The sequence below is a fragment of the Dipodomys spectabilis genome, unplaced genomic scaffold, assembly GCF_019054845.1.
Source record: "Dipodomys spectabilis isolate Male_0828 unplaced genomic scaffold, ASM1905484v1 ptg000009l, whole genome shotgun sequence".
In the NCBI taxonomy this organism is placed as follows: domain Eukaryota; kingdom Metazoa; phylum Chordata; class Mammalia; order Rodentia; family Heteromyidae; genus Dipodomys; species Dipodomys spectabilis.
The window spans coordinates 7,102,534-7,127,755 of NW_024870686.1; the positions used below are offsets into that span (position 1 = coordinate 7,102,534).

The window sequence follows — 25,222 nt, forward strand, 5'->3', positions numbered from 1 at the left end:
ACGTGTAGGAGGACATTTCTGCTCCCCCTCTTCCATCCCCAAACAACAGGTTTCCCTTGGAAAGGTAACATAAGCTTCTATTGTGTCAACACAAAAGCAAAGCCTTTTCATAGTAAATATTTCCATGTACTTGGTCCAAAGTTGGGATTTGCAGAAACTGTACTAAAACGACTTTTATCAACCCCACTTCAGCTCAGGGCCTGGCTTGCTCTCTGGAGCTCTACCACTTGAGCCAGTTCTACACCCCAGCCTTATCGTGGTTAATTTGAGATGGAGTCTCTCATGGATTTTTCAGCCAGGGTGACTCTGAACAGCCAAAGTTCCTGTCATAGGCATGATCCACTGGCACTTGGTTATAGACCAATCCCTATTTTCTATTAGCTTTCCCCCTATATTTATCTCCCACTATGTACCGCCTCTAGAAGTCCCAACCCCTTTTCCTTTGGCCACCTTCACACAGTGCATCACTCTTAGTTAAATTGATAGCTTATCCCAGGCCTGGTTCTTTGTATTTTCCCCACTGTTCCGAGGAGTTGTATAAGAATGTGGAATGACTCTTTCCCTGTCATTTTGTCTTTTGTCCATTTATTTAATTTTCAAGACTCAGCTACTGAATCTAAGAAGGCAGGGGAAGCTTTTCTCCTTTCCCATGCTAGGAAAAAAACTTGACTTCAAAAGTCCAATGAGGGCCTTTGATTTGGAACTGCCAGGAAACATTTCTCTTAAGGCTAGACAATGGAAGGATGAGTATATATTGCAACTAAGGGAGAAGAAAAGGAAAATTCTGACATGGGGATGAGGGGTGTGTGTGTGTGTGTATGTGTCTGTCTGTCTGTCTGTCTGTCTGTCTGTCTCTGTCTGTCTCTGTGTCTCTGTGTCTCTGTGTGTGTGCACTGGGCAGGGAACTTTGGCAACCAATGGAACCAGGAGCCTGGTGTGTTGAAGAGAGGAGAGGAGTAGCCTATTAGATTCACCTGGATCCTGTCCAGGAAGTTGTGTTTCTTTCTGTGAGCTATGCAGATCTTTTGAAGGGTTTTAAAAGGAGACAGATAGAGGCAAGTAATATTAGATTTGGACTTTTGAATCTTTTGGTAAATTGACCATAATACTTTGGTAAATTGACATAAATGACTGTGTTGAATAGATGTTTAGAAGTCACATTTCGGACTTGCTTTTAAGAGAGCTGTTGGGGGCTTGGTGCCAGTGGCTCCAAGCTACTCAGGAGGCTGAGATCTGAGGATCAGGGTTCAAAGCCAGACCAGGCAGGAACATCCGTGAAACTCTTATCTCCAATTAACCATCAGAAAACCTGAAGTGGTGCTGTGGCTCAAGTGGTAGAGTGCTTGCCTTGAGCTGAAAAGCTGAAGGCAGTGCCCAGGTCCAGAGTTCAATCCCCACAACTGACAAAAAGGGGGTGGGGGAGCGAGCAAGAGGGCTGTTGGGAAGCTTAAGGCATTGTCCACCCTGTTTTCTTTCACTATTTCTAGGGTTAACTCCACATGTGTTTAGAAAGCAGATCAATGGTTTTGAGGCTTACTGCCTCAAATTATAGTTTTTTTTTTTTTGTTGTTGTTCATTCAAGTTATTGCAAAAAGTTCTTTTTTTTTTTTTGGGTCCGGTCGCGGGACCTGAACTCTGGGCCTGGGCGCTGTCCCTCAGCTCTTTAGCTCAAGGCTAGCGCTCTACCACTTGAGCCACAGCACCACTTCCAGCTTTTTTCTTTTTGCTGATGTGGTGCTGAGGAATCGAACCCAGGGCCTCAGGCATGCAAGGCAAGCGCTTTACCACTGAGCCAACTTCCCAGCCCCTGCAAAAAGTTCTGTCATCACTTTCCTGTGCCATAAAAGGTATTTTCACGCCGGGCGCTGGTGGCTCACGCCTGTAATCCTAGCTACTCAGGAGGCTGAGATCTGAGGATCGTGGTTCAAAGCCAGCCTGGGCAGGAGAGACCATGAGACTCCTATCTCCAATAAACCACCAGAAAACTGGAAGTGGCGCTGTAGCTCAAGTGGTAGAGCACTCGCCTTGAGCTGAAGAGCTGAGGGACAGCGCCCAGGGCCCAGAGTTCAAGCCCCAGGACCGACCAAAAAAAAAAAAAAGGTATTTTCATTTATGGATTATGTGAGCAAAACCACAAGGCACAGTTGAATGAATGCCTGGAATATGTACTGTACTTCCAGCTCCCTGCACTGAAGCCGTTACATGCATCCTCCTCTTAAACCATCTTGAACTGAGTGGGGAGATGCCCTGGTTTGAACTTGACTTCAAAAGCATCTTTGGAAATCCAGTCCCCAAAGCCCCAATGTTGAGAGGTGGGGCTTAACGGAAAGTATTTAGGCCTTGAGGGCTCTGGCCTCACAAGTAGATTAATGACTGTTATGAACAGATTTTGTTCTTTTCTTATTCTTTCCTGATGATTCCTCCAGCATATTATGATGTAGCAAGGTAGATGGCTCTCACCAAAAGCAGCTCTTGGCCTTCTCAGCCTTAAGAACTGGAAGAAAGGACTCTATCCTTTCTTCATAAACAACTCAGTCTATGGTGTCATTCCAACACAAAGCTAAGATCAGAGAATATCTGGAAAAGTAAATAATTTCATCCTACGTGTTGCTATAATACTTTTGCTTGTTTTGTTCTAAGGTATTCCATCCTTTAAGCAAGGATGATTAAAGGACAGTCCTGATCAGTGGTACAAAGTGATAGGTTCACAACTCCAGGGTCATGGCTTGGTTCTCAGGGAAGATCACATTAGCAAAAACCGTTTTAACCCTTCTGTACATCACCTTTATAATAATATTTATTAAACAAGCCCTTTTAAGGGTGAAAAAGTACAGCAATGAGGATTACTGGATATTGATGAAAGTGAACTATACAACTTGTGGGTAGAGATGAGAGGGAGGGAATCAGAGAGAATGAGGGAACAGAAGACTGTATGAAAGGAAATGTACTCATTACCTGACTCACGTAGTTGTAATCTCCCTGTATATCACCTCTATAATAATAAAGTAAATTAATTTAAAAAAAAGCCTTTTTAGAGGTGGCTTCCACAAGTCTCAGTAGTTAAATGGTAGCCACTAATATCTTTTTTTTCTTTTTCTTAGTCCTGTGGCTTGAATTCAGGGTCTGGGCACTGTCCCTGAGCTTTTTTTTTTTTTTTTTTTTTGCTTAAGGCTAGTACTCTACCACTTGAACCACAGTGCCACTTCTGACTTTTTCTGTTTATGTAGTGCTGAGGAATGGAGCCCAAGGTTTCATGCATGCTAGGCAAGCACTCTACTACTAAGCCACATGTCTAGCCCACTAATATCTTTTGAGTACAATGTGTTAAGCATTTATAGGTTTTGTGTGTGTGTGTGTGTGTGTATGTGTGTGTGTGTGTGTCCATGTGTGTGCCAGTAGTGGTATTGGGGCTTGAACTCAGGAGCCTAGGTACAGTCCCTTAGCTCCTAGGTGCAGTCCCTTAGCTGTTTTGCTCGAGGTTGAGGCTGTACCACAGCTGCACTTTAGCTTTTTAGTTGGTTAATTGGAGATAAGAGTCTCATAGACTTTCCTGTACAGGCTGGCTTCAAACTTCAATCCTGAGATCTCAGCCTTCTGAGAGATAGGTTTACAAGCATGAGCCACTAGCACCGAGCTACAGCAGGTGTTCTTTATGATATACATGAACAACTAGGATTGCTCTTTAGTCAGAGAGTTCTATAGTTGTTGGCTTCTATAATCACAGAAACCTAGGAGACTGCCTTCTAACTTTTCCAAGAGGGAAAGACCCTTATCTCTACAAATATACCAGCCATGTTAGTTAGTTAGTTAGCCATGTTGGCCTGCAGAATGCAAGGTAGGGACCAGTAACCTGGGACCTTAAAATGTTTGTTTTTCACCATTGTTGTATTTCAAATATCACCTAAAACAATTTGTTGGGAGTGCTTCCTTAATTCCTAAACATCCTACTCCACATCATTCACAAAGGTTAGAACTGAAAGTGGTAACATGACCTCAAGCTATGGCTTGAAAGTCAGTTTGAAAAAAAGTAGAATGTTAGAAGTCTTCTCACCCATTTTTAAAGTGAATGTTAAACACTGTTATGTCCTTTAATTGTCCTTTAAATATTGTTGTATGTAATAGTGTATCCATGTTATCTTTCACAGTTCCAACACTTCCCTACATCTAGTTTCCTAGCCTTCAAAATTAATTCAGAGATGGGGTGAGAAGAACAAACCTCTTGTTTTGGGGGAAGCTAGCTAAGATTTATCTGATTTCCTCCTTTCCATATTTTATGAACTGGGAATGACTTACTCTTACAGATGAAGTTACAGAAGGAGAAGTTTTTTTCATTAAAAAATTTTAGTATGAAAAAATTAAGTACTCCATATAAGTAGTAGCAATAATAGTATAATGAACTCTCATGTTACCAGCTTCTTTTGATCTTCAAAATATAGCCCATATTCTTTTATTTATACTCTCACTCACTCTCCTTCACCCCTTATTAAATTCTTTCCTCTTGTTACATTAAGGCAAATTCCAGACCTAATTTCACCTTTAAGGGAGGGGGTGATTGTAGCTAGTCAGAAACACAGTTCACAACTTGGAATAGAATTGTGTCAGAACAGAATTGACTTAAGACACCCAGTTGTTGTATTGAAATGAAATCCTCATGTTGGGAGCAGTGACTCACATTTAATCCCAGCTACCCAGGAAGAGGAGGTCAAGGAAGCCTGAAATTCAATGTCAGTTCTGACAAAGTTATCAAGACCCTTATCTCAAACAACATACCAGCCATGTTAGTGCAAGCTTGTGATCCCTGCTGTGTGTGAAACACCAGTAGGAGGATCAGTGAGATCCAGGCCAGCCCCTGGCCAAACTCTCATCCAAAATGAATGTAAAGGACTAGGGGGATGCCCAGAAATACAAAGCCTGCCTGGCAAGAGTGAAGCCTTGAGTTCAACAGTCCCTCCTCCACATCTGGTCACAGAAGTCTAGTGCTGTGTGGGAGAGTAGAAAGGAGAGGAAAGTGGGGAAAGCTTTTTACAGCTTATTATTTAGCTTTTAGCTCCAGCCAGGGTTTCTCAGTGAACCTTTCTGGGCTGTCCTGTTTCTTATAGCACTACTCATTGCATTACCTGCCTCTTCAAGGCACTCTGAATTTTCATAACATAGTTTGCAGTCTCTCCCATTAGAATGCAAATGAGTACAACCTCTTGTCTTGTTCATTGCTGCTCATCTCAAACAACAGAGATTAAGTCTCAGATTTTCCTACTGGACTGGCTTTGAACTGTGATCCTCGAATCTCAGCTTCTTGAGCAGCAAGGATTATAGGCATGAGCCATTTGTACCAGGCTGACATTATTTTCAATTAGCATACATTAATTGTAAAGGGGGGAGTTTTCTTGTGACATTTCAATATGAACATAGAATGTATCCAATTCACTATGTAGCCTAAGTTGTTCTAGAACTCCAAGCCCTCCTACCTCTTTCCCCCAAGTACTGGGATTATAGGCATGTACTACCACAAGCAGCACATCTGTTCTCTTGGCCTTAAATACCATTTGCATATTTACAGTATAACTGCAAATATACCTTAGCTTTGAACGTGGGTTTGCATACCTAATGACATGGCTACCATTCACCTTAAATATTCAGAACAGAACTCTCTATTATCTCTACAGTATTCTAACCCTGTCTGGTCTGATTTAAGTCTCCACTCAAGTTCTCTTGTTTCTTTCATTCATCTCCTAACCTCCTATGTTGCAGTTATGCTGCTTTGTTTGTCTTTCCCATGTCCCCAAATTTATTATATTCACTGCTATAGGCTTTGTAATGCATAAGGGCTAGCTGGTGAATCACTATTCCTCAAATCAAAGTGGGGCTTTTTCATCTGTTCTTTATGAAGAACAGTTTCTTTACATTTTTTATTTGCATCAAGGGGGTTTCATTTTGGTGTCTATATGTGCATACAATGGTCCTTGATAAGACTCATCCTGGTTGATCCCTCTTCCTCATTCCCCCTCCTCCTATCAACCTCCAAACAACACATTTCAGACATGCTTCACTGTCAAAATTTTGCTTGTCAAGTAGGTTTTATTTTCCCCAAAGGACTTACTGCTACATGTTATTTTTATTGTTTACTGTACTACTTCAGTGCAAGGTTCCTGTGTAAGGGAGGTTGTCTGTATCCTTCACGTCTAAACCGATGCCTGGAATGAAGGTCGGAGAGCTATTTTCCCCAAGTGGTTCTTTATTCAAGCAATATGGTCTCCCCCACAGACCTTCCATTGTCCCATTCTCACGGCTTCTATGTATTAGGAAGCATTTGAAAGGTTCTGACCTCTGAAATCACACAATATATTTCCTTGCTACCTTTCCCCTGAGTCTTCTCTTGTTTTTATTAAACACTAATAGAACATTCGTCATGTGTCAGGAGCTCGGCCAGATGCTCAGCACAAAGCTGAACAAAAATAAAGGGTGGCGACTTCCCTCGTGAATGGTTATGGAGGTTTTGGAAACACATAACCGGACTAAAACATCTCAAACTTCCCACCTTAGTGCTTTCTACCTCTCCAGTCAGGGAGGTCCGGCCTGCAGGTGCCGAGGCCTCCGGGCCCCCGCCCCGCCCCCATCCCTCGCCCCGCCCCCGCCACGCCTAGATGCGCGCCGAGCCTCAGGGGCGGGGCCAGAAGCGGCCACTCACGAGCCTCCACGTACCGCAGCAGCAGTGACGTCAGGCTGGCGCGGGGCTGCGGCTCTGCAGTAACACCGGACCTCCCCAGCCGCAGGTTCGCGGTGTGGTTGCGCAGCGGCGCGCCGCTCCCCCCCGCTGCCCGGCGCGGGCCCTAGAGCGCCTGGTGCCGCCGCGCACAGTCTTCACCCAGCGCCATGGCCGCGGCTGGCGGGCGGGGAGGCGCGGAGCGCTGCCTGCTCTTCGATCTGCTTCTGCTGCTGCTGATCGCGGGCCCCACTTTGTGCTGGAATGATCCTGGTGAGTGCTGTCGGGGTCCCCGGTTCTCTCCCCCCTCCCCCCGCCCCAGCCCCGTCCTGCCGTCCTCGGCCGGAGGCCCCCGGGCCTGGTCCCCCATTTCTGGCGTCTCTGCTGCTCATCCGCACCCGGCCTGGCGCCTGGGCTGCTCGAGTGGGAAGGTTGGCAGTGGGCGGGGCGGGACGACCCTGAAAGTCGGGTTCGTACCTTCTCCTGGCCCCCCCCCTCGCCCCCCGACGTTCTCGGGGCCACGGCCTGCATACTTGAGTCCGACTGGCAGCCTGGGCCCTCACCTGCGCGTCGTTTGTCATGGCTGCCTGATGTCGTCGTCGTCTACTGTTAGCATGGCCGCCTGTTGCTAGGGCTCCTAGTTGTCACGCCACCGGCGGTCTGAGTCACCCTCAGCGGACTCTGGGCCCTCAATTAAGTCTGACAGCCGGGTTTCTAGAATCACAGACTGCTGCTTTTGAGAGCACAACTCTTGCTTCTAAATCTGCCCGAGGCAGCGGAGTAAATCGAATGACAACTGCGTTTCCCTTCGGCTTTCACCGTGCACCGGCGTTTAAAATGTTTTCTCTAGCCGCGCGCTGCGGCTCCAGCCTGGAAGCCCAGCTACTCGGGAGGCAGACATCTGGGGATCCGGGTGGAGGCTAACACGGCAAAAAAGAAATCCTCAGACTTCCATTTCACCAGTGGCTCAGTGCAGTCACACCCCTCTTTACCCCCAGAGGCTCGGGAAGCACTGGGTGGCAGATCAGGCTGATGTGGGCATAAAGCAGGATACTACTTAAAAAATAACCAGTGCAAGAAGCGTGGCGCAAGTGGCTCGTGCGGCTCCATCTTTTTCGCATATTTTAGGCAAAAGTACTTAAGTGCCTTCTAAGGAAGAGGCTCATGACATTTTTGGTTGGGAGCGTACAATATTAAGGTGAAGGAAGAATTTGTGAGTTGGTGATAAGGACATCCCTGTTTTTAAATTTAAGCAATAGATTTATTTATTTGCCAGTCGTGGGGCCTGAACTCTGGGCCTGGGCGCTGCCCCTCAGCTCTTCAGCTCAAGGCTAGCACTCTACCACTTGAGCCACAGTACCACTTTCAGCCTTTTCTGCTTATGTGGTGCTGAGGGATCGAACCCAGGGCCTCATACATGCAAGGCAAGCGCTCTACCACTGAGCCACCTTCCCAGCCCCAACAGATTCATTTTTAAAAGTTTCTGGTGGTGCTGGGGTTTCATCTCAGCCTCACATCCATCACCTGAGCCATTCCACGGGTCCTTTTCCACTTCATTCCCTGGCCTGTACCTCAATTCTCATTTGTGTTTTCCCATTTAGCTGGGATGAAAGGGTTTGGAACACAAATATTATCAGCCATTGGTCGAATTGGAATTTCATGAACCTTTTGCTGGGGCTGTCCTTGATCATTTCCCCCCTAAGTTTCCTTTTTCCCATCTCCACTTGCCAAGTAGCTAGGATTACAGGCTTGGGCCACCACCCACACCACTACCAAGTTTCTTCTTCTCTCCTCCTCCTCCTCCTCCTCCTCTTCTTCCTCCTCCTCCTCCTCCTCCTCCTCCTCCTCCTCCTCCTCCTCCTCCTCCTCCTCCTCCTCCTCCTCCTCCTCCTCCTCCTCCTCCTCCTCCTCCTCCTCCCCCTCCTCCTCCCCCTTCTCCTCCCCCTCCTCCTCCCCCTCCTTCTCCCCTCCTCCTCCCCCCTCCTCCTCCCCCCTCCTTTCCCCTCCCCTCCTCTTTAAAATTAGTTTAAATTGACTATATGTAGGGGGATTTCATTGTCAAATTTCCAATATATTCCACTCAATCTCACTCCATCTATCACTGTGTCCCCAGTCAACAGCTTTCCTTGTTCCGTTTGGGTAGTTGCAAACAATTTATTTCAACAAGTTTCTTTCTGTAAGATCTTGTAGAGTGCTATTTTCAAGCATGAGTAACCTATTTTATTTTTTTTATTAGCTTACATTAGTTGTACAAGGAGAATTTCATTGTTGCATTTCTCCACTTATTATTATTATTATTATTTGCCGGAACTGTAGCTGGAACTCAGAGCCTCCATCTTGCTTGGCTTTCTTGTCACAGATAGTGTTCTACTACTTGAGCCTCTAGCCTGGTTATTTGCTGGTTAATCAGAGATACAGTCTCAAAGGACTTTTTCCCAGCTGACTTGGAGCCTCAAGATCTTCCAGGTCTCAGCCTCCTGAGTAGCTAGAATTACAGGTTTAGGCCTCTTGTGCCTGGCTGAATAACCCAATTATTATGGATGTTTTATTGTCAATAAGTGAGAACCCAATTTGGATTTAAGATCTATATGTTTTTTTAAAATGTTCCTACAAATTTGCTTACAAATGAAAGGCTACTCAGGAAGGTGAAATCTGAGGATTTGGGGCAGAAAAGTTAGCCTGAGGGTAAAATAAGTGTGAGACTCTTATCTCTAATTAATCACAGAAAAATCTTGAAGTAGAGCACTAGTCTTGATTGAGCAAAAGAAGCTCAGGGACAGTGCCCAGGCCCTGAGTTCAAGCCCTAATGCCACACCCCTACCCCCAAAAAGGCTTGATCAGAAAGCAGTATTAAACCTAGAATGAAACATTAGTTGAATCCTCAATTTAAAACTGGGTGAGTGGGTTGCATTTACATATAAAGCATTTGAGGAACTACAGGAACAACCACATTTAAATGAATGGTGAGCCACTTCCTGATGGCTCTTAGTCTACCTATGTTGTAGAATTGTTGTTCTGGAACAGAAAACACTCTGTTTCTACTTGACTTGAGGTCAACTTTGAAGAAATATGCTTTTTATTTACTTTAGCTAACACATAGCAGTAGTATGCCTCAAAAAAGTATCATTCTAAAAATTTTCTAAGAATTTTCTAATTTTCTATTTTTCTAATTCTAAGAATTTTCAGTTTGTTTTATGCTTGTACTGTGATTTGAACACAGGACCTCTCATTCTTGCTTGGCTTTTTTGCTCAGGGCTGGAGCTCTGCCACTTGAAACCTACTACCAGTGCCAGCTTTTAGCTGGTTGGAGATAATTAGCTCACAGGTTTGTCTACCCAGGTTGATTTCAAAGATCTGAGGTTCTCAGATCTTAGTTTTTTGAGTAGCTAGGATTATAAGTGTGAGCCCTTGATGCATTTCTCATTTTTTTTTTTTTTAAATCAACTGTGGTCTTATGTTTAAATCAGTCTTCTCCTGTTGGGAAGAATATAGCTATAAACAAAACTGTCTTGTCTTCAAGGAGTTTATATTTATTGAGATGAAATAGACAATAAACATGTAAATAGCATACCATATAATGAAAACTGGTATGGACAATGTTAAGGACAGTGTGTGTCCTTAGGGTGGGACTTAAAATCCATATATTGCTCAGAGAAGCTACATTTAAGGTAACATTTCATCAGGAACCTGAAGAAAAAGGAAAGGTAAATGATTTGATATGACTTCAGTTTTTACAGTTTTCTCTGAGCTTACTCTTTGGAATACATGAAAGAGGTGGGAGGGAGGTCAGTGAAAAGATGGCTTCTAAGATAAATCTCAAGGATTAGCTCCAGGGAGTGATGATAGAGTCAGGTTGGGTTCTCCTGTCACCTGTTTCAGTATTCTGATTGATTCAGTGAGAGTTAAGAGAAGGATAGAAGACAAAGGTGATTCCAGGGTTTCTGACTTGCACAACTAAAACGATGGACTTAGTATTGAGATGTTGGAGAATATGGGAGAACTAGGCTCAGAGGCATTTGGTTTTCCTTGAAGTTTGAGACAGGTAAGTGGATTTCAGCGCATGCATGTGCAGTTGAAGGAACTCTATATGTCCCTTGACTGATGTAACCAGTAGGGGATGAATATGAGATGAGTCTTTGTTCTTTGATCTTAAGGCTGTCTAGAGAAGAAAGGTGCTGTGGGGTAAGCATAATGATACCCATGGGTATACAGTGCTGATAATATCCTCATATTGATCACTTACTCTGCCAGGTAATCAAGTACTCTGTCAGGTAATTTTAGCAAATTATAACTAAGCTTCACACAGATTTTAAGATTAATATTATCATCTTAGTTTTACAGTTGAGCAAACTGCAGCACAGATAGACTTAGTGCTGTGGCCAAAGTCACATAATAAACCATGATGTCAATTTAGTGTTCTTTGCATTATTGCAATCTTATTACAGTAAATTCAAGTTGTTGATATTTCTGTTATTTGGTTTATTAATACAATCTGACTTTTAATACCATGCAATAGTTTTGTTTATTTCAGATAATAAACCATGATGTCAATTTAGTGTTCTTTGCATTATTGCAATCTTATTACAGTAAATTCAGGTTGTTGATATTTCTATTATTTAGTTTATTAATACAATCTGACTTTTAATACCATGCAATAGTTTTGTTTATTTCAGATAATATGTATGAGGAAAAATTTTGAATTATTTTGAGTTTACTATAGCATATTTTATTTTATTTTTTTGGTCGGTCATGGGGCCTGAACTCTGGGCATGGATGCTGTCCCTCAGCTCTTCAGCTCAAGGCTAGCGCTCTATCATTTGAGTCACAGTGCCACTTCTGGCTTTTTCTGCTTATGTGATGCTGAGGAATTGAACCCAGGGTCCCATGCATGCAAGGCAAGCACTCTACCACCAAGCCACCTTCCCAGCCCCAGCATGTTTTAGTTTAATATAGTTCTTAAACTTGTAGATCTTTAGCTAATGTAAAATTAAGTTTGTGTTCTCATATTGTAGATAGATTTTCATATAGTTGTAGGGCCAGCTGTGTTAGTGCCAATTATGAAAGGAGGCATTTTTTTCCACTGAATTGAAAATTTCATTGTATCTTGTATCCAGTTCCCACAAATATCTGCATTTATTTTTAGACTTTGTTTTATTTGAGTTCCCTTGTCTGTTTCCATTCCAACTTAATATTATCCCAGCAGTGGTATATATATATATTTTTTGGTTGGTCATGGGGCTTGAACTCTAGGCCTGGGTGCTGTCCCTCAGCTCTTCAGCTCAAGGCTAGTGCTCTACCACTTGAGCCACAGCACCACTTCTATTTTTCTTTTTGTTAATTGGAGATAAGAGTCTCATGGACTTTCCTGCCCAGGCTGGCTTTGAACCGTGATCCTCAGATCTCAGCCTACTCAGTAGCTAGGATTACAGGTGTGAGCCACTAGTGCCCAGCCAAAGTGGTAGTATTTTTATAGTAAAAAATGCATTCTTTAAAAAATACTAAGTATTAGTAGACATTAATTTTTCCAAAAATCCCTTAACATTTTTTTTTTTACAGTTCCAAAAACAACTTACTGGGTTTCTGGTTGAAGTGCATCACATTATTTAGGTATATATTCTAAGATTCTTGGCCACATGAGTAGCTAGGATTATAGGTGTGAGCCACTGGAACCCGACTTAGGTATATATATATATATATATTTTCTTTTTTATTGTGAAAATACTGTACAGAGGGGTTACAATTACATGGGCAAGATAGTGAGTACATTTCTTATCAAGCATTGTAGCCTCCTCCTTTGTTTACCCTTCCCATCCCTTCCCATCCACCCTCCCCCTCCACCCAATCCTCCTCCCCCCCAAGTTGTAAAGTTCGTTTTCGACATGACAACTTGTACTTCTCATTGTTGCAACAGGTCCACCTGTATCCTTATTTAAATGACTTGTTTTTCCCCTTCCCCTCCACAAATTATACCGACATCAAATACAGTGAAAGCAGGGGTTATACTGTGGGGGAGGGATTAGGTATGTATTTTTATAGAGATTTTTAATTGGTCCTAAATTTATTTCTAGGTATTTAAGAACATGAGTTTATTGTATTTTATGAATATTTTGCCACTAATTTGATTGAGTAGGCTTTTCACTTTTTCTAACTGGATATCACAAGTATAGAAAGACCTTTGGCTTTGGTAATTGATAACATCCAACTGTTTTGTCAAATTCTCTTTTTTAGTGTAGTATTGTGGAAAGTTCTCTTGGATCTGTAGGCCAAGAAACTAAATTTTGTCTTGGCAATTTTGCACCAAATGTAGCAATTTTGCACCATATGTTCTGGGCACTATTCTATGTTTACTCAGAGCCATTCTGGCCTGTATTTCCCTTTATATAATATTAGAAACTAAATATGTGTTTTAGTACAAACATTTGAAGTTTATCATTTTAGACAGTAACTTCCATTTTGCTTAAAATATTTTACCCATTTATTTAGCTTGATTTAAGGTTCTAGTTTCCTCATTTTAACTGTTGTAGAGTAAGTCTGCTGTAAGAATAGGTGATCAAAATTTATTCTGTTTATTATCCTGTTGATAGGCCTTTAAATCATTAAATGTTCTTTAGGAACATGCTTGTGTATGTTTTACTTTTTTTTTCCCCCCTCAGTGCTGAGTTTGTTTTGGTTTTTATTTTGGGTCCGGTCGTGGGCCTGAACTCTGAGCCTGGGCGCTGCCCCTCAGCTCTTCAGCTCAAGGCTAGCACTCTACCACTTGAGCCACAGCACCACTTCCGGCTTGTTTTTTTGCTTATGGGTGCTGAGGAATCGAACCCAGGGCCTCAAGCATGCAAGGCAAGCGCTTTACCACTGAGCCACCTTCCCAGCCTCAGTGCTGGGTTTGAATCAAGACTGCAGGCTTGCTGGGTGGGTGTCCTACCACTGGGCCGTACCTCCAGCCCCTTTCTGTACTGATTACTTTTTTTTTTTTGGCCAGTGTGGGGCTTGAACTTTGGGCCTGGGCGCTGTCCCTCAGCTTTTCAGCTCAGGGCTAGTGCTCTACCACTTGAGGGTAGAGCTTTTGGTTTTCTGATGGTTTATTGGAGATAAAGAGTTTCACGGACTTTCCTGCCCAGGCTGGCTTTGAACCACGATCCTCAGATTTCAGCCTCCTCAGTAGCTAGGATTATAGATGTGAGCCACTGGTACCCAGCTGTACTGGTTACTTTTGAGATAGACTCTTGCTTTCTGCTCAGGTGCACCTGGATCATGTGTCAGCCTCAAAAGGCAAGAAAGATACTTTTTTTGGAAACCATTCCCTATGACAGAAGTTCTGTTAGGATGAATCTTCTATTTCTGTTTAGCAGCTATTTACTCTGTTTTTACCTGTGTTCCATTTCAGACAGAATGCTCTTGCGGGATGTAAAGGCTCTAACACTGCACTATGACCGCTACACCACCTCCCGGAGACTAGATCCAATCCCACAGTTGAAATGTGTTGGAGGCACTGCTGGCTGTGATTCTTACATCCCTAAAGTCATACAGTGTCAGAACAAAGGCTGGGATGGCTATGATGTACAGGTAACTTCCACTACATTGATAATCGGTTTTTGTTTTGTTTTTGTGCACAAAGCTGTCCTTCCTGACAGTTTAACTAGAATTTTTATTCAAGAAACTGCTTATTGAGACATTAATATTTTGGGGAAGCACATATGGAAAATCTTAGGTCAGTGCAAAATGTGTAAAAACATTATTCCTTTTTTCCCCTGGAAGAAACATTCTTTAAAATAAATGAACTAGCCGGGCGCCAGTAGCTCATGCCTGTAATCCTAGCTACTGAGGAGGCTGAGATCTGAGGATCACGGTTCAAAGCTAGCCCGGGCAGAAAAGTCAGTGAGACTTTTTTTTTTGCTGGTTGTGGGGTCTGAACTCTGGGCCTGAGCGCTGCCCCTCAGCTCTTTGGCTCAAGGCTAGCACTCTACCACTTGAGCCCACAGCACCACTTCTGGCTTTTTCTGCTTATGTGGTGCTGAGGAATCGAACACATGCAAGGCAAGCACTCTACCACTGAGCCACCTTGCCAGACCCCCCCCCCCCCCCATCTCCAGTTAACCACTAGAAAACCGGAAGTGGTAGAGCACTCACCTTGAGCTGAAGAGCACAGGGATAGTGCCCAAGTCCAGAGTTCAAGCCCCATGACTGACAAAAACAAACAAACAAACAAAAAACAAACAAAAAAACCCCTTGATTTTTGAATTTTACTACTGTGGCTTCCTGATAAGATTAGCAAAATTTTCAGCCATTTTATACTTGGGGATTTCCTCTGGTTATCATTTTCTTAACGTTCTTCAAAGCATACCAGCCTACCTTTAAGAAATAATTTTCTGGTCAGGACTCATAGCTTATAAATAGTAGGGATACATGTGTGACTGTTATGCTTCAAACAGCTGACTTAAAAAAGGTATAACTTGTGAATAAAAATGTCTTACTGGGTTTATGTATTCATTGCCTTTGGGATGCTATGGGCAGAGAATCTTCCAGAAGTTTCAAAACTTAATGTGGTTTAGAATATATTTTATTCAAGTTTAAATAAGTTAAATAAATCAAATAATTATTAATAGCAACAACTAACATTTATAAATAATTAATAGAAATTAAATAACAATAATGAATTCAAGGACTGTTTATTGAGATAGAGCAGGGGTGGTGAGGGGGAGGGGTCACAGCCTTCCCACGGGCTTGGAGACTATGTACAGAATTGGGCTCAAGAATGGAGTTTTACAAGGTCTGAGCAAGGAGGCAGAGGTTAATAAAAAAAGCCATTACGTCTAGGGAGGTGAGGGCTTTTTGGTTGGGCCTATGATGAGATGAAATGTTTATAGCCAGGGTTAGATAGCTTGCTCTGCTAGAGTCAGGCAGTCTGCCCTGATCTTTAGTGGCTTGCCTGTTATCGATATGTACCTGGAAAAGCAGGGTAGGGGTCAGTCCTTCACATACCACTATGATAATTATAGGTATTTTGAGGTGATAGAGAAAGTTGGACTCTCATGTGCTGTTAGGAATGTGAAACAGTGAAGCAGAAAGCTCCCTGGCATTTTCTCAAGAGGTTAAACAGTTATCCTGTGAACAGTCACCATATAATATCATATGAACAGTTACCATAAACAGTCATTATACTCCTGTGAATATTTCCAAGAGAATTAGAAACATACTTCCTCATAAAAGCTTTATACAGGTGGGGCGCTGGTGGCTCAGGCTTGCAATCCTAGCTACTCAAGAGGCTGAGATCTGAGGATTGTGGTTTGAAGCCAGCCTGGGCAGGAAGGTCTGTGAGACTCTTATTACCAATATACCACTAAGGAAAAACGGGAAGTGGCACTGTGGCTCAAATGGTAGAGAGCTAGCCTTGAGTAAAAGAAGCTCAGGGACAGTGCCCAGGCCCTGAGTTCAAGCCTCAGGACCAGCAAAAAGAAAAAATGCTTTACACAAATGTTTGTAGTAGCATAATTTAAAAAAAGTAGAAACCACCCAAGGTCCATTCTGATGAATATCACAAAGTATGAAATATTCATACAGTAGAATATTTTTCAGTCATTAAAAAGAACAAAACACTGATTTGTGCTGCAACATGGATGAGCCCTGAAATATTATGCTCTGTGAAAGGAGCTAGTTTCAGAGGCCCATGTATTGTTATATGACTCCATTTCTATGAAATGTCCAGAGTAGAAAAATGGATTCAGATAGTAATTTGGCAGTAGTGAGGGGAACACTTAGGAGTTGGGAATGGGAAGTGATTGCTAAAGAGTTTGCGATTTCTTTTGGGGTGATGAAAAACCTTAAAATTGATTGTAGTAATGGTTTCACATCAATATGAACACTCAGAAAGCCATTTAAATGTGTGAATCATGTGAATTATATTCAATAAAACATAAAGTAGTGTAATCAACCTTTGAGAGAAGAATGTAGTTTGTACAAAAACAGAAAGGCAATAGAACCAATTAAAATCTACTTTAGCGTGTATCTCTAAATGATTTTAGAGAAGCAGCAAAATGTAAATAACTTAAACCTCAGCTTATTTACTGTTTTTAGTGGCATTGGGATCAAACCTAGGATTTTGTTCATGTTCAGCACAAGCTGTACCACTGAGACTGTGCTCCAGGTGCCCACCCTATTTTACTTTCGTGTGTGTGTGTGTGTGTGTGTGTGTGTGTGTGTGTGTGTGTGTGTGTGTGTGTGTGTGTGTGTGTATGTATGTCAGTATTGATAATTGAACTCAGGCTCCAGGTGCCCACCCTATTTTTCTTTCGTGTGTGTGTGTGTGTGTGTGTGTGTGTGTGTGTGTGTGTGTGTGTGTGTGTGTGTATGTATGTCAGTATTGATAATTGAACTCAGGCCCTGGGCGCTATCCTTAGCGTTTCTCAAGGCTGTTGCTCTACCAGTTGAACCACAATTCTGGCTTTTTGGTGGTAAATTGCGGATAAGAGTCTTATAGGCTTTCCTGCTCAGGCAGTCCTTGAACTGCTACTCAGCCTTCTGAGTAGCTAGGATTACAGACATGAACCACTGGCACCTGACTAGCCTGGGCAAAAAGTTAAGCAATATCCTGTTTTAAAAGAAAAACTGGGCCTGTGTGCTAACACCTGTAATCCTAGTTACGAAGGATCTGAGATCTGAGAATGGAGTTTGAAGCCAGTCCAGACAGCAGTCTATGAGGCTGATCTCTAATAAACTAAGAAAAAGCTGAAGGTGGCGCTGTGGCTCAAGTGGTAGAGCACTAGCTCTAACTTAGAGCAAAAAAGGGACAACAAGTTCAAGCCCCAGGACTGGTGCATGCGTGCGTGTGCACACACACACAAGAAAAAGCTGGGTATTGCAGTGGACTTCAGTAATCCTGGTTCATGTGTATAGGTATAGGTTTGTCTGAGGCCAACTAAGACATACAATAAGGTACAAGACCGTATCTGGAAAATAACTAAAGCAAAAAAGTCTACAGGCGTGACTCAAATGGGAGGTCCTGAGTTCAAACCCCAGTAACACCAAAAAAAAAAAAGTGTAATGCATATATGTAAGGAATAAAGCATAGTACTCTCCATCCAGTTTATGAAGTAGAGTAGTCAAATCAGCATTACCTTTGAAATGTGCACTTTGTCTGCCCAGCTCAAATGCTCATTGCTCTGATTTTTGCCCTTGCTGCATTTTGTAGTTTTATGACACGTACAGTCTAAACAATAAAAAAGTATATTTTCTTACATATTATATTTCTGTTTTTTGTTTGTTTTCTTCACAGTGGGAATGCAAGACTGATTTAGATGTTGCATACAAATTTGGAAAAACAGTAGTGAGCTGTGAAGGCTATGAGTCCAGTGAAGACCAGTATGTACTCAGAGGCTCCTGTGGCTTGGAGTATAACTTAGATTATACAGAAATTGGTCTGAAGAAACTGAAAGAGTCCGGAAAGCACCCTGGCTCTTCTTTCTCTGATTATTACTACAAGTGGTATTCTGCAGATTCCTGTGGCCTTGGCGGATTGATCACAATTGGGGTGTTACTTACCATTGCCTTTGTGGTTTATAAGTTGTTCCTGAGTGACGGGCAGTGTTCTCCTCCACCGTATTCCGAGTACCCTCCATATAATCATCATTCTCAGAGGTTTACCAACTCCGCAGGACCCGCTCCTCCTGGCTTTAAGACTGAGTTTACAGGTATGTTTCCTTCAGTGACAGTAAGTAGGGTAGCCATGAGAGTGGTGAATCTTGTGCTTGTCTGAAATTGAGAATGATTACACTGGGGACGTAAAGTTTTCTTTAGTTTCTTTTAGTCTTGTCTTCTTTCAGTTTCTTTTACTTCTTCTGTTCTGTTTCTTTGCATAGATTCATTGTGATTACAAGTTTAAAGATGTCTAATTAAGTAGTAAATTATCTCCATCAGGAAAACTTGATTAAATCAACTCTTAAGTATTATGCATCTTAATATAAAGGGTAAAACAAGCTACCAGAAGAAAACATAGGAGAATATTTGCCATGAACTTAGTTTAGGCCAAAATTTCTTTTTTTGTGTTGTGTCTACTGGGGCTTGAACTCAGTCTAGGCACTGTCCCTAAGCTTCTTTTTTTTACCATAGTGTTCTACCATTTGAGCCACAGATCCACTTTCAGCTTTTTGGTGGTTAATTGAAGATAAAGAGTCTCCTGGACTCAAAGCTACCCAGGCTAGCTTTGAACTTCAATCCTCAGATCTTAGCCTCCTGAGTAGCTAGGATTATAGGTATGAGCCACTGGTGCCCAGCCAAAGATTTCTTAAACAAAACAGAAAACTATTAGTCGTAAAAGGAAACATTTAAATTAAGAACATTTGTTCATCAGAAGAGACTATTGAGAGTAAAAATGCAAGTCACATTTGAAGAGAACTTATTTGTAAAACTTAGTCCCAACAAAAGACTACTCTCTTGAATATACAAAGACATCCCACAGATCTTGGGAAAAAATCCCATTGGAAAAATGGGCAGGAAATATAAAGAGCCATTATTTAATAAAATCATACCCAGATGGCCAATAAAAATGTCTTCAGTTCTCTAACTGCTCAGAAGCGATGTACAAGAATGTTCCTAACCTACTGTTGTGCTCACAATAGCCTAAAATGGGAAATAGATTAAGTATCCAATTAAGGGGAGATTGTGACAGCTGTATGAAGTATGGAAAACTTGTTGATAATATGCAGCAGTAGAGTTGACTGTCATAAGCATATTTCTATATGATCCTGTTTATAAAAAGTTCAGGAGTGGCCAGGTGCTGGTAGCTTATGTCTGTAATCCTAGCTACTCAGGAGGCTGAGATTTGAGGATCACAGTTCAAAGCCAGTCCTGGCAGGAAAGTCCATGAGACTCTTATCTCCAATAAACCACTAGAAAACCGGAAGTGCCATTGTGGCTCAAGTGGTAGAGAGCTTGCCTTGAGTTGAAGAGTTGAGGGACAGCACCCAGGCTCAGAGTTCAAACCCCACGATTGACCGAAAAAAAAAAAAAAAGTTCTGGAATGAGGTATGGTAAAAGAAATGCTTATCTTGGATAAAGGTGAATGAGGGTCTGTGGGGAATTCCTACAAGTCTTCTAGGTGCTAAAGTGGTTAAGTGATGTGGGTGATGGATACATGGATTTGTACATATTTACAGGTTTGTTGTGTCATCCATGTAAAATTAGCAGCTTTCTTTGTGTGTGTGTGTGTGTGTGTGTGTGTGTGTGTGTGTATGAGTCCTCTGAGCAGAAGATACTTTTTTGGTCTTTTTAAGATTTAACTTCAAGCTGGGCACTGATAGCTCACACCTGTAATCCTAACTACTCAGGAGGATCTGAGGATTGTGGTTCAAAGCCAGCCCGGGCAGGAAAGTCCATGAGACCCTTCTCTCCAATTAATGATGAGAAAACCCAAAGTGGTGCTTTGGCTCAAGTGGTAGAGCGCTAGCCTTGAGCTGAAGAACTGTGAGACAGCGCCTAGGCCCAGAGTTCAAGCCCCACGACTGACAAAAAAACCAAAAAAACTGATACATAAAAGCATCTGGTTGCCTTACTCCACTGGGGACTCAGGTTCAGGTACAGGCTCTCACCTCGGCCCGTAAAGATGTTAAGGAAGTAACCTCCAAAAGTAGAGCCATTTTTAGTAGCTGATCTTGAGCAGGGGAAATGTAATCTTATATAGGAAGACCTTTGACCCAAATTCTAGGATATATCCCTCTTCCTCCTTTTCTAAGGAAAATGTGTTTCTAAGTTATAAACCAGTAGTTCACAGTCCCCTTTTGAATAAACTGAGAGCTGAATGTTATGAGTAAGTAGTACTCTACAGATGGGATAATTGAAATGACATGTTAACTCTGGTAGGTTATGTTTGAGTGTGAGTAAATAAATATTCTTACTTTTAGGACCACACAATACTGGCCGTGGTGCAGCATCTGGTTTTGGAAGTGCTTTTGCAGGACAACAAGGCTATGAGAATTCAGGACCTGGCTTCTGGACTGGCCTGGGAACTGGAGGAATACTGGGATATTTGTTTGGCAGCAATCGGTAAGTTTTGCATTAACTTCATTCAACATTTCCTTTGAGGCTTCCTTGTTTTGCGCACTTACTTGTTTCCACTACATTTGATTTTGTAAAGGGAAATGAGTCATGGTGACATCCTATTAAATTTGATTGTTTGTGGATGGCTAAGGTACATTATAAGTCCTTTAATCAAAACGACATACATTATTGTCCTTCATTGTGTTACTTTGTATATCAGTGATCCTTATAGACTTGACATCTGAGAAAATGAGATGCCAGAAAAGGACACATTTGGATAAGGGACAATTAGCAGTCTGGTTTGGTAGGAGGAAGATTGAAACAAACCTGGACAGAGTGTGGGACCAGAATTTGGGATGTTTTGAATACCGCTGGTGGTTTAAATTTTACTTGCAAATTTAGAAGAAGGAACCTTCACTTCACTTTCTTCCCACATAGCAGTGACTAACTATAACAATGTCTGATACAGAAAACCACTTGTGTTAATCCTCATGTGCTGGAAAATTCATGAAACAATACTTAGAAAGATACTTTTTTTCTGATAGTTTAGAGACAGCAAGGCAATTAAAAATTATAGTCCCAAGAGAGACACCTAACGCACTTTTGTGTCTTTAAAGAGCAGCAACACCTTTTTCAGACTCATGGTACTACCCATCTTATCCTCCTTCGTACTCCAGCACATGGAATAGTCGTGCTTACTCACCTCTTGGTGGCGGCTCCGGGAGCTATTCGGCATGTGGGCATCCAGAGACAAAAACCAGAACAGCATCAGGTAAGTGCAGAGATGCACATTGTCCTGACATGTAAGCAGCAAAGTTGTTTTGGAACTTAACAAGATGGCTGTATATTTAGCACTTAGGAACTGAAATTAAATTGTACTTCAGACTCATTCTTTGCTTCCATTTTAACCATTTTTTAGAAATCTAATGGTGATAGGAGGTGTAGCTCCCATGGTAGAGCCTTTTCCTGCCTACGTGAGGCCTGTGTTCAGTCCTCAGTGTTACAAAAAAAGAGAAGAGTATTAAATCAAATGGAGTTGATATAGGCTCAGCCCTAACACTAACTAGGTTTTTAAAATTAATCTTCCTGGCTTTTAGGGCTCTAAACTAGAATTTTTAAAGTATAAGCTTGAACTTTTCACATTTAGGAAGATTAAAAAAAATATGTTGAGTTGTACGTTAAGTAATCGCCAAAAGTATGATTTTACTACAATGTTTACTACAAAAGGTATTTTGTAGAAGATCAAAGATAAAAATCTTAATAACAATAATTGTTTGGCATTAAACATCCAGATAATGAACAAACAGATGGTGGATAAAGAGACTGCTGTGGATTAAGATGTCTTCCTTAGGAGAAGGAAACTGTAGAGAAATGAACAATTCTTGAAATCATAGAAAAATATATTTAAATTTTATCATTAACTTTTTTTACATTTTAAAAACGAGTTCTTTAAAATACTTTTAATTAAAAATGAATAGAATTTTTATAGGCTGGTTTGGGTAAAAATAACATAATAATTTTGAAAAATGGTTAGAACCTACGAAAATTGATGGTAAGCATACCCAGGATCCAGTGATTGATTTATTTTCAGATACAATCATCCCTGTTGGCTCCAGGACCCCCAGGGATGAAAATCTGTGGATGTACAAGTCCTTTATATAAGAATGACATAGCCAGGCACCAGTGCTGCCCCTATAATCCTAGCTACTCGGGAGGCTGAGACCTGGGTGTTTGAAGTCAGCCCAGGCAGGAAAGTCTACCAAAATAACCATCTCCAACTAACCAACAAAAAGCATTGCTAGCGGTAGGGCTCAAATGTTAGAGTGCCAGTGATGAGGCCCTTAGTTCAAACTCCAATACCTACCCCATATAATCTAAGAATCTACCATATACTTTAAATCATCTAGATTACTTATATACTACAGTTAAATACTATGTAAATAGTTGTTACATTGTACTGTTTAGAGAAGAATGACAAGAAAAAAGTCTATGCATGTTCACTACAGATGGAGTTTTTTCCCTGAATATTTCAAACTGCATTTGGCTAAATCTAAGTTTGTGAAACCCACCGATGCAGAGGGCTAACAGTGCATAGCAACAGAAATGCATGCACTTGTGCACTGAAGGAGCACAAGGATGCTTGTATCACCTCTATTGTCCAAGTCACACTGATCACTGAAAGTCTGTGCCTTTCCCTCACTTCCATTGGCCTCTGCCCTTTTGGTTTAGACTTCGAGTGTTGATTGTTCCATGGTAGCCCATAGAGTGAATCCTTTGATTTCGGACTAAAGATGATTCCTAGCAAGTGTGTGTGTAAGTCTAGGCCTGACAATTGGAATGTTCTGGATTGGTCTTCATAGTCTACATACTGGCTCATTGTCTCCTCCCCTTACAACTCAACCTTTTCTTTGCCAATAGTAAACATGTATTTCTAATTGTTTCTCTCTCTCTTTTAATAATGAGGTTTAGACTAGGCAGAGTGCTAGACTAGATAAGAGTGCTAGGCAGGCACTCTATCACTTTAGCCATGCCTCCATCCCTTTTTTAATTATAGAAGCAGGTTTAATGTATCTTTAAAACTAATCCAGATTTTGCTCTTCTTATTCTAGGATATGGTGGTACTAGAAGACGATAAAGTAGAAAGTTGAAAGTCAAACGCTGGATGCAGAATTTCTGGTTTTTTCATCACTTTCTCTTTAAAAAAAAGTGCTACCTGCTAACAATCTGGGAAAAGGGAATATCCCAAAGTTCTGTGGCCTTTTGTCCTGTAGAGCTTTTTGTGTGCTGTTATCTGTGGCTAAGAGTGATATATGTGACAAAGTGCTTATGTACTGTGTGGTAGTGCAACATGTAGGTGTATACTGCAGTTGTCAAAAGCAGTGATTACTGTGGAATGCTGGAAATGTACTGTTTCTAAGCCCTGTGATGCTACAGCAAGCATTGAGCATGAAAGCACTGTGCTGATAGGAACAGAGACAGAGAATAAGCTTAGCTGGTTTTACCTCAGAGAAATGATATTCTGTTTTATTTGGTGTTTGCTGTTCTTTGAACATTTAAACCAAGCTTTAGACTACTAATTATGTATGCTAATTTATAGGCTTGGATCACTTTTGTGATCCTGAGCTTTGAGTCCTGAGGTGTGGTGAGCTTCTGATAAGTGAGTATTACCTTTTATTGGAAAAGGTAGAAAATAAACATATGAAGCTTGTTCTGAATGATTGTGTGCTGACAAAAATGCTTGAAATCCCCCATATTCCAATTCCCAGAGGTAAAATACTAATGCTTTCACAAAGGTCTTTTCATAGTAAAAGCATGCAGTTCTCTGTGGACCCTCAAATGTTGTTGTAATAGTCTGTTTCAATCTTACATTAAAATGACAGAATAAATAAAAATAAGAAGTGTCATTCTCATTCTTTCTGTTTGCTTTGCCATAAATTGGTATGAAAATTTTTTACCCTTTTGCTGAAAGGAATGGGGCTCATACAGAAGTTGTTTCCCTAAATGGGGATTTTATATGGTAGTCATTTCTCAGGTACTATTCATGTAGTAAATTTTGGCTCACAAATTTAGTCATGTGTCACTTAATGGCAGGGGTATGTCCAAAGAAATGTGTTAGAAGACTTTATTGTATGAACATCCTAGTGGGTGCCTATGCTCTGTGTATGTGGGTGCACATACTTGTGCATGCATGCATGCATGTATGCATGTGCACATTTGCATGTGCACATACACAATGTGCACATATGTGTACACACACAGCATAGTTTATTGCTCTTGGGACTATGGTGCACAAAACATGATTAAGCAAAGAGAAAAGGAGGAAATCAAGAGGTAAACAAGGTGTATAAAGTTGCTGTTGTAGTAACTTGACATTCTGTTTAACAGTAAAATGCTTTGATAGATAAGTAGGTGTAAATTCTAAAATAGTAATTGAAAGTATCATACATATGTAAGACAGTACATCAAGGAGCGTATATTGTACATGATGGTATATGTCACACTTTTATACAACTGGCAGCATAAGTTTGTTAACACCAGAATTACAAATATGAATAATGCTTTGCATTATGACATTGCAGCAGTGGTGATATCACTAGGGAGGAGGAAGTTTTTTAGCCCTACTGTATTCTTTTTATTTATTTTTATTTATTTATTTTTGGTTGTGGGGTTTGTACTCTGGGCCTAGGCAGTCTCCTTGAGCTCTTCAGCTCAAGGCTAGTGCTCTATCACTTGAACTACAGTGGTTAATTGGAGATAAGAGTCTCATGGACTTTCCTGCCCAGGCTGGCTTTGAACCGCAATCCTTAGATCTCAGTCTCCTGAGTAGCTAGGATTACAGGCATGAGCCACCGACGCCCAGCAGCCCTACTATGTTCTTATGGGGCCACTTCGGTATGTATGGTCCATCATTGAAACATGTCATTATATAGTTCATTTTTCTTAGTCATGGTGTAAGGTGTGCCATTTAGACTTTCACAGGGTGGGTGGGTCTAA

General features: G+C 41.5%; 1 protein-coding gene across 2 annotated transcripts; it reads left to right on the forward strand.

Annotated features, from left to right (window-relative positions):
• The first annotated feature begins 6,741 nt into the window (after nucleotides 1-6,741).
• Saraf (store-operated calcium entry associated regulatory factor) lies at nucleotides 6,742-24,138 on the forward strand. Of its 2 annotated transcripts, none has more exons than XM_042701008.1 (6): nucleotides 6,742-6,973; nucleotides 14,085-14,263; nucleotides 17,970-18,384; nucleotides 20,593-20,734; nucleotides 21,406-21,500; nucleotides 23,338-24,138. In XM_042701008.1, the coding sequence occupies exons 1-6, from the start codon at nucleotides 6,871-6,873 to the stop codon at nucleotides 23,361-23,363; spliced, it is 960 nt and encodes a 319-aa protein (XP_042556942.1). In that variant the 5' UTR covers nucleotides 6,742-6,870; the 3' UTR covers nucleotides 23,364-24,138. The 2 variants fall into 2 exon arrangements, with proteins under 2 accessions (XP_042556942.1, XP_042556941.1); XM_042701007.1 differs by having other exon boundaries at nucleotides 6,745-6,973; nucleotides 21,346-21,500.
• The last annotated feature ends 1,084 nt before the right edge of the window (nucleotides 24,139-25,222 follow it).

Excerpts from the sequence above, each read along its gene's own strand:
- Saraf (XM_042701007.1), top strand. The coding sequence starts at position 6,871 with ATGGCCGCGGCTGGCGGGCGGGGAGGCGCGGAGCGCTGCCTGCTCTTC. Across the intron at positions 14,264-17,969 it reads GGGATGGCTATGATGTACAG|TGGGAATGCAAGACTGATTT; the intron begins GTAACTTCCACT and ends TTTTCTTCACAG. Across the intron at positions 18,385-20,592 it reads CTTTAAGACTGAGTTTACAG|GACCACACAATACTGGCCGT; the intron begins GTATGTTTCCTT and ends TCTTACTTTTAG.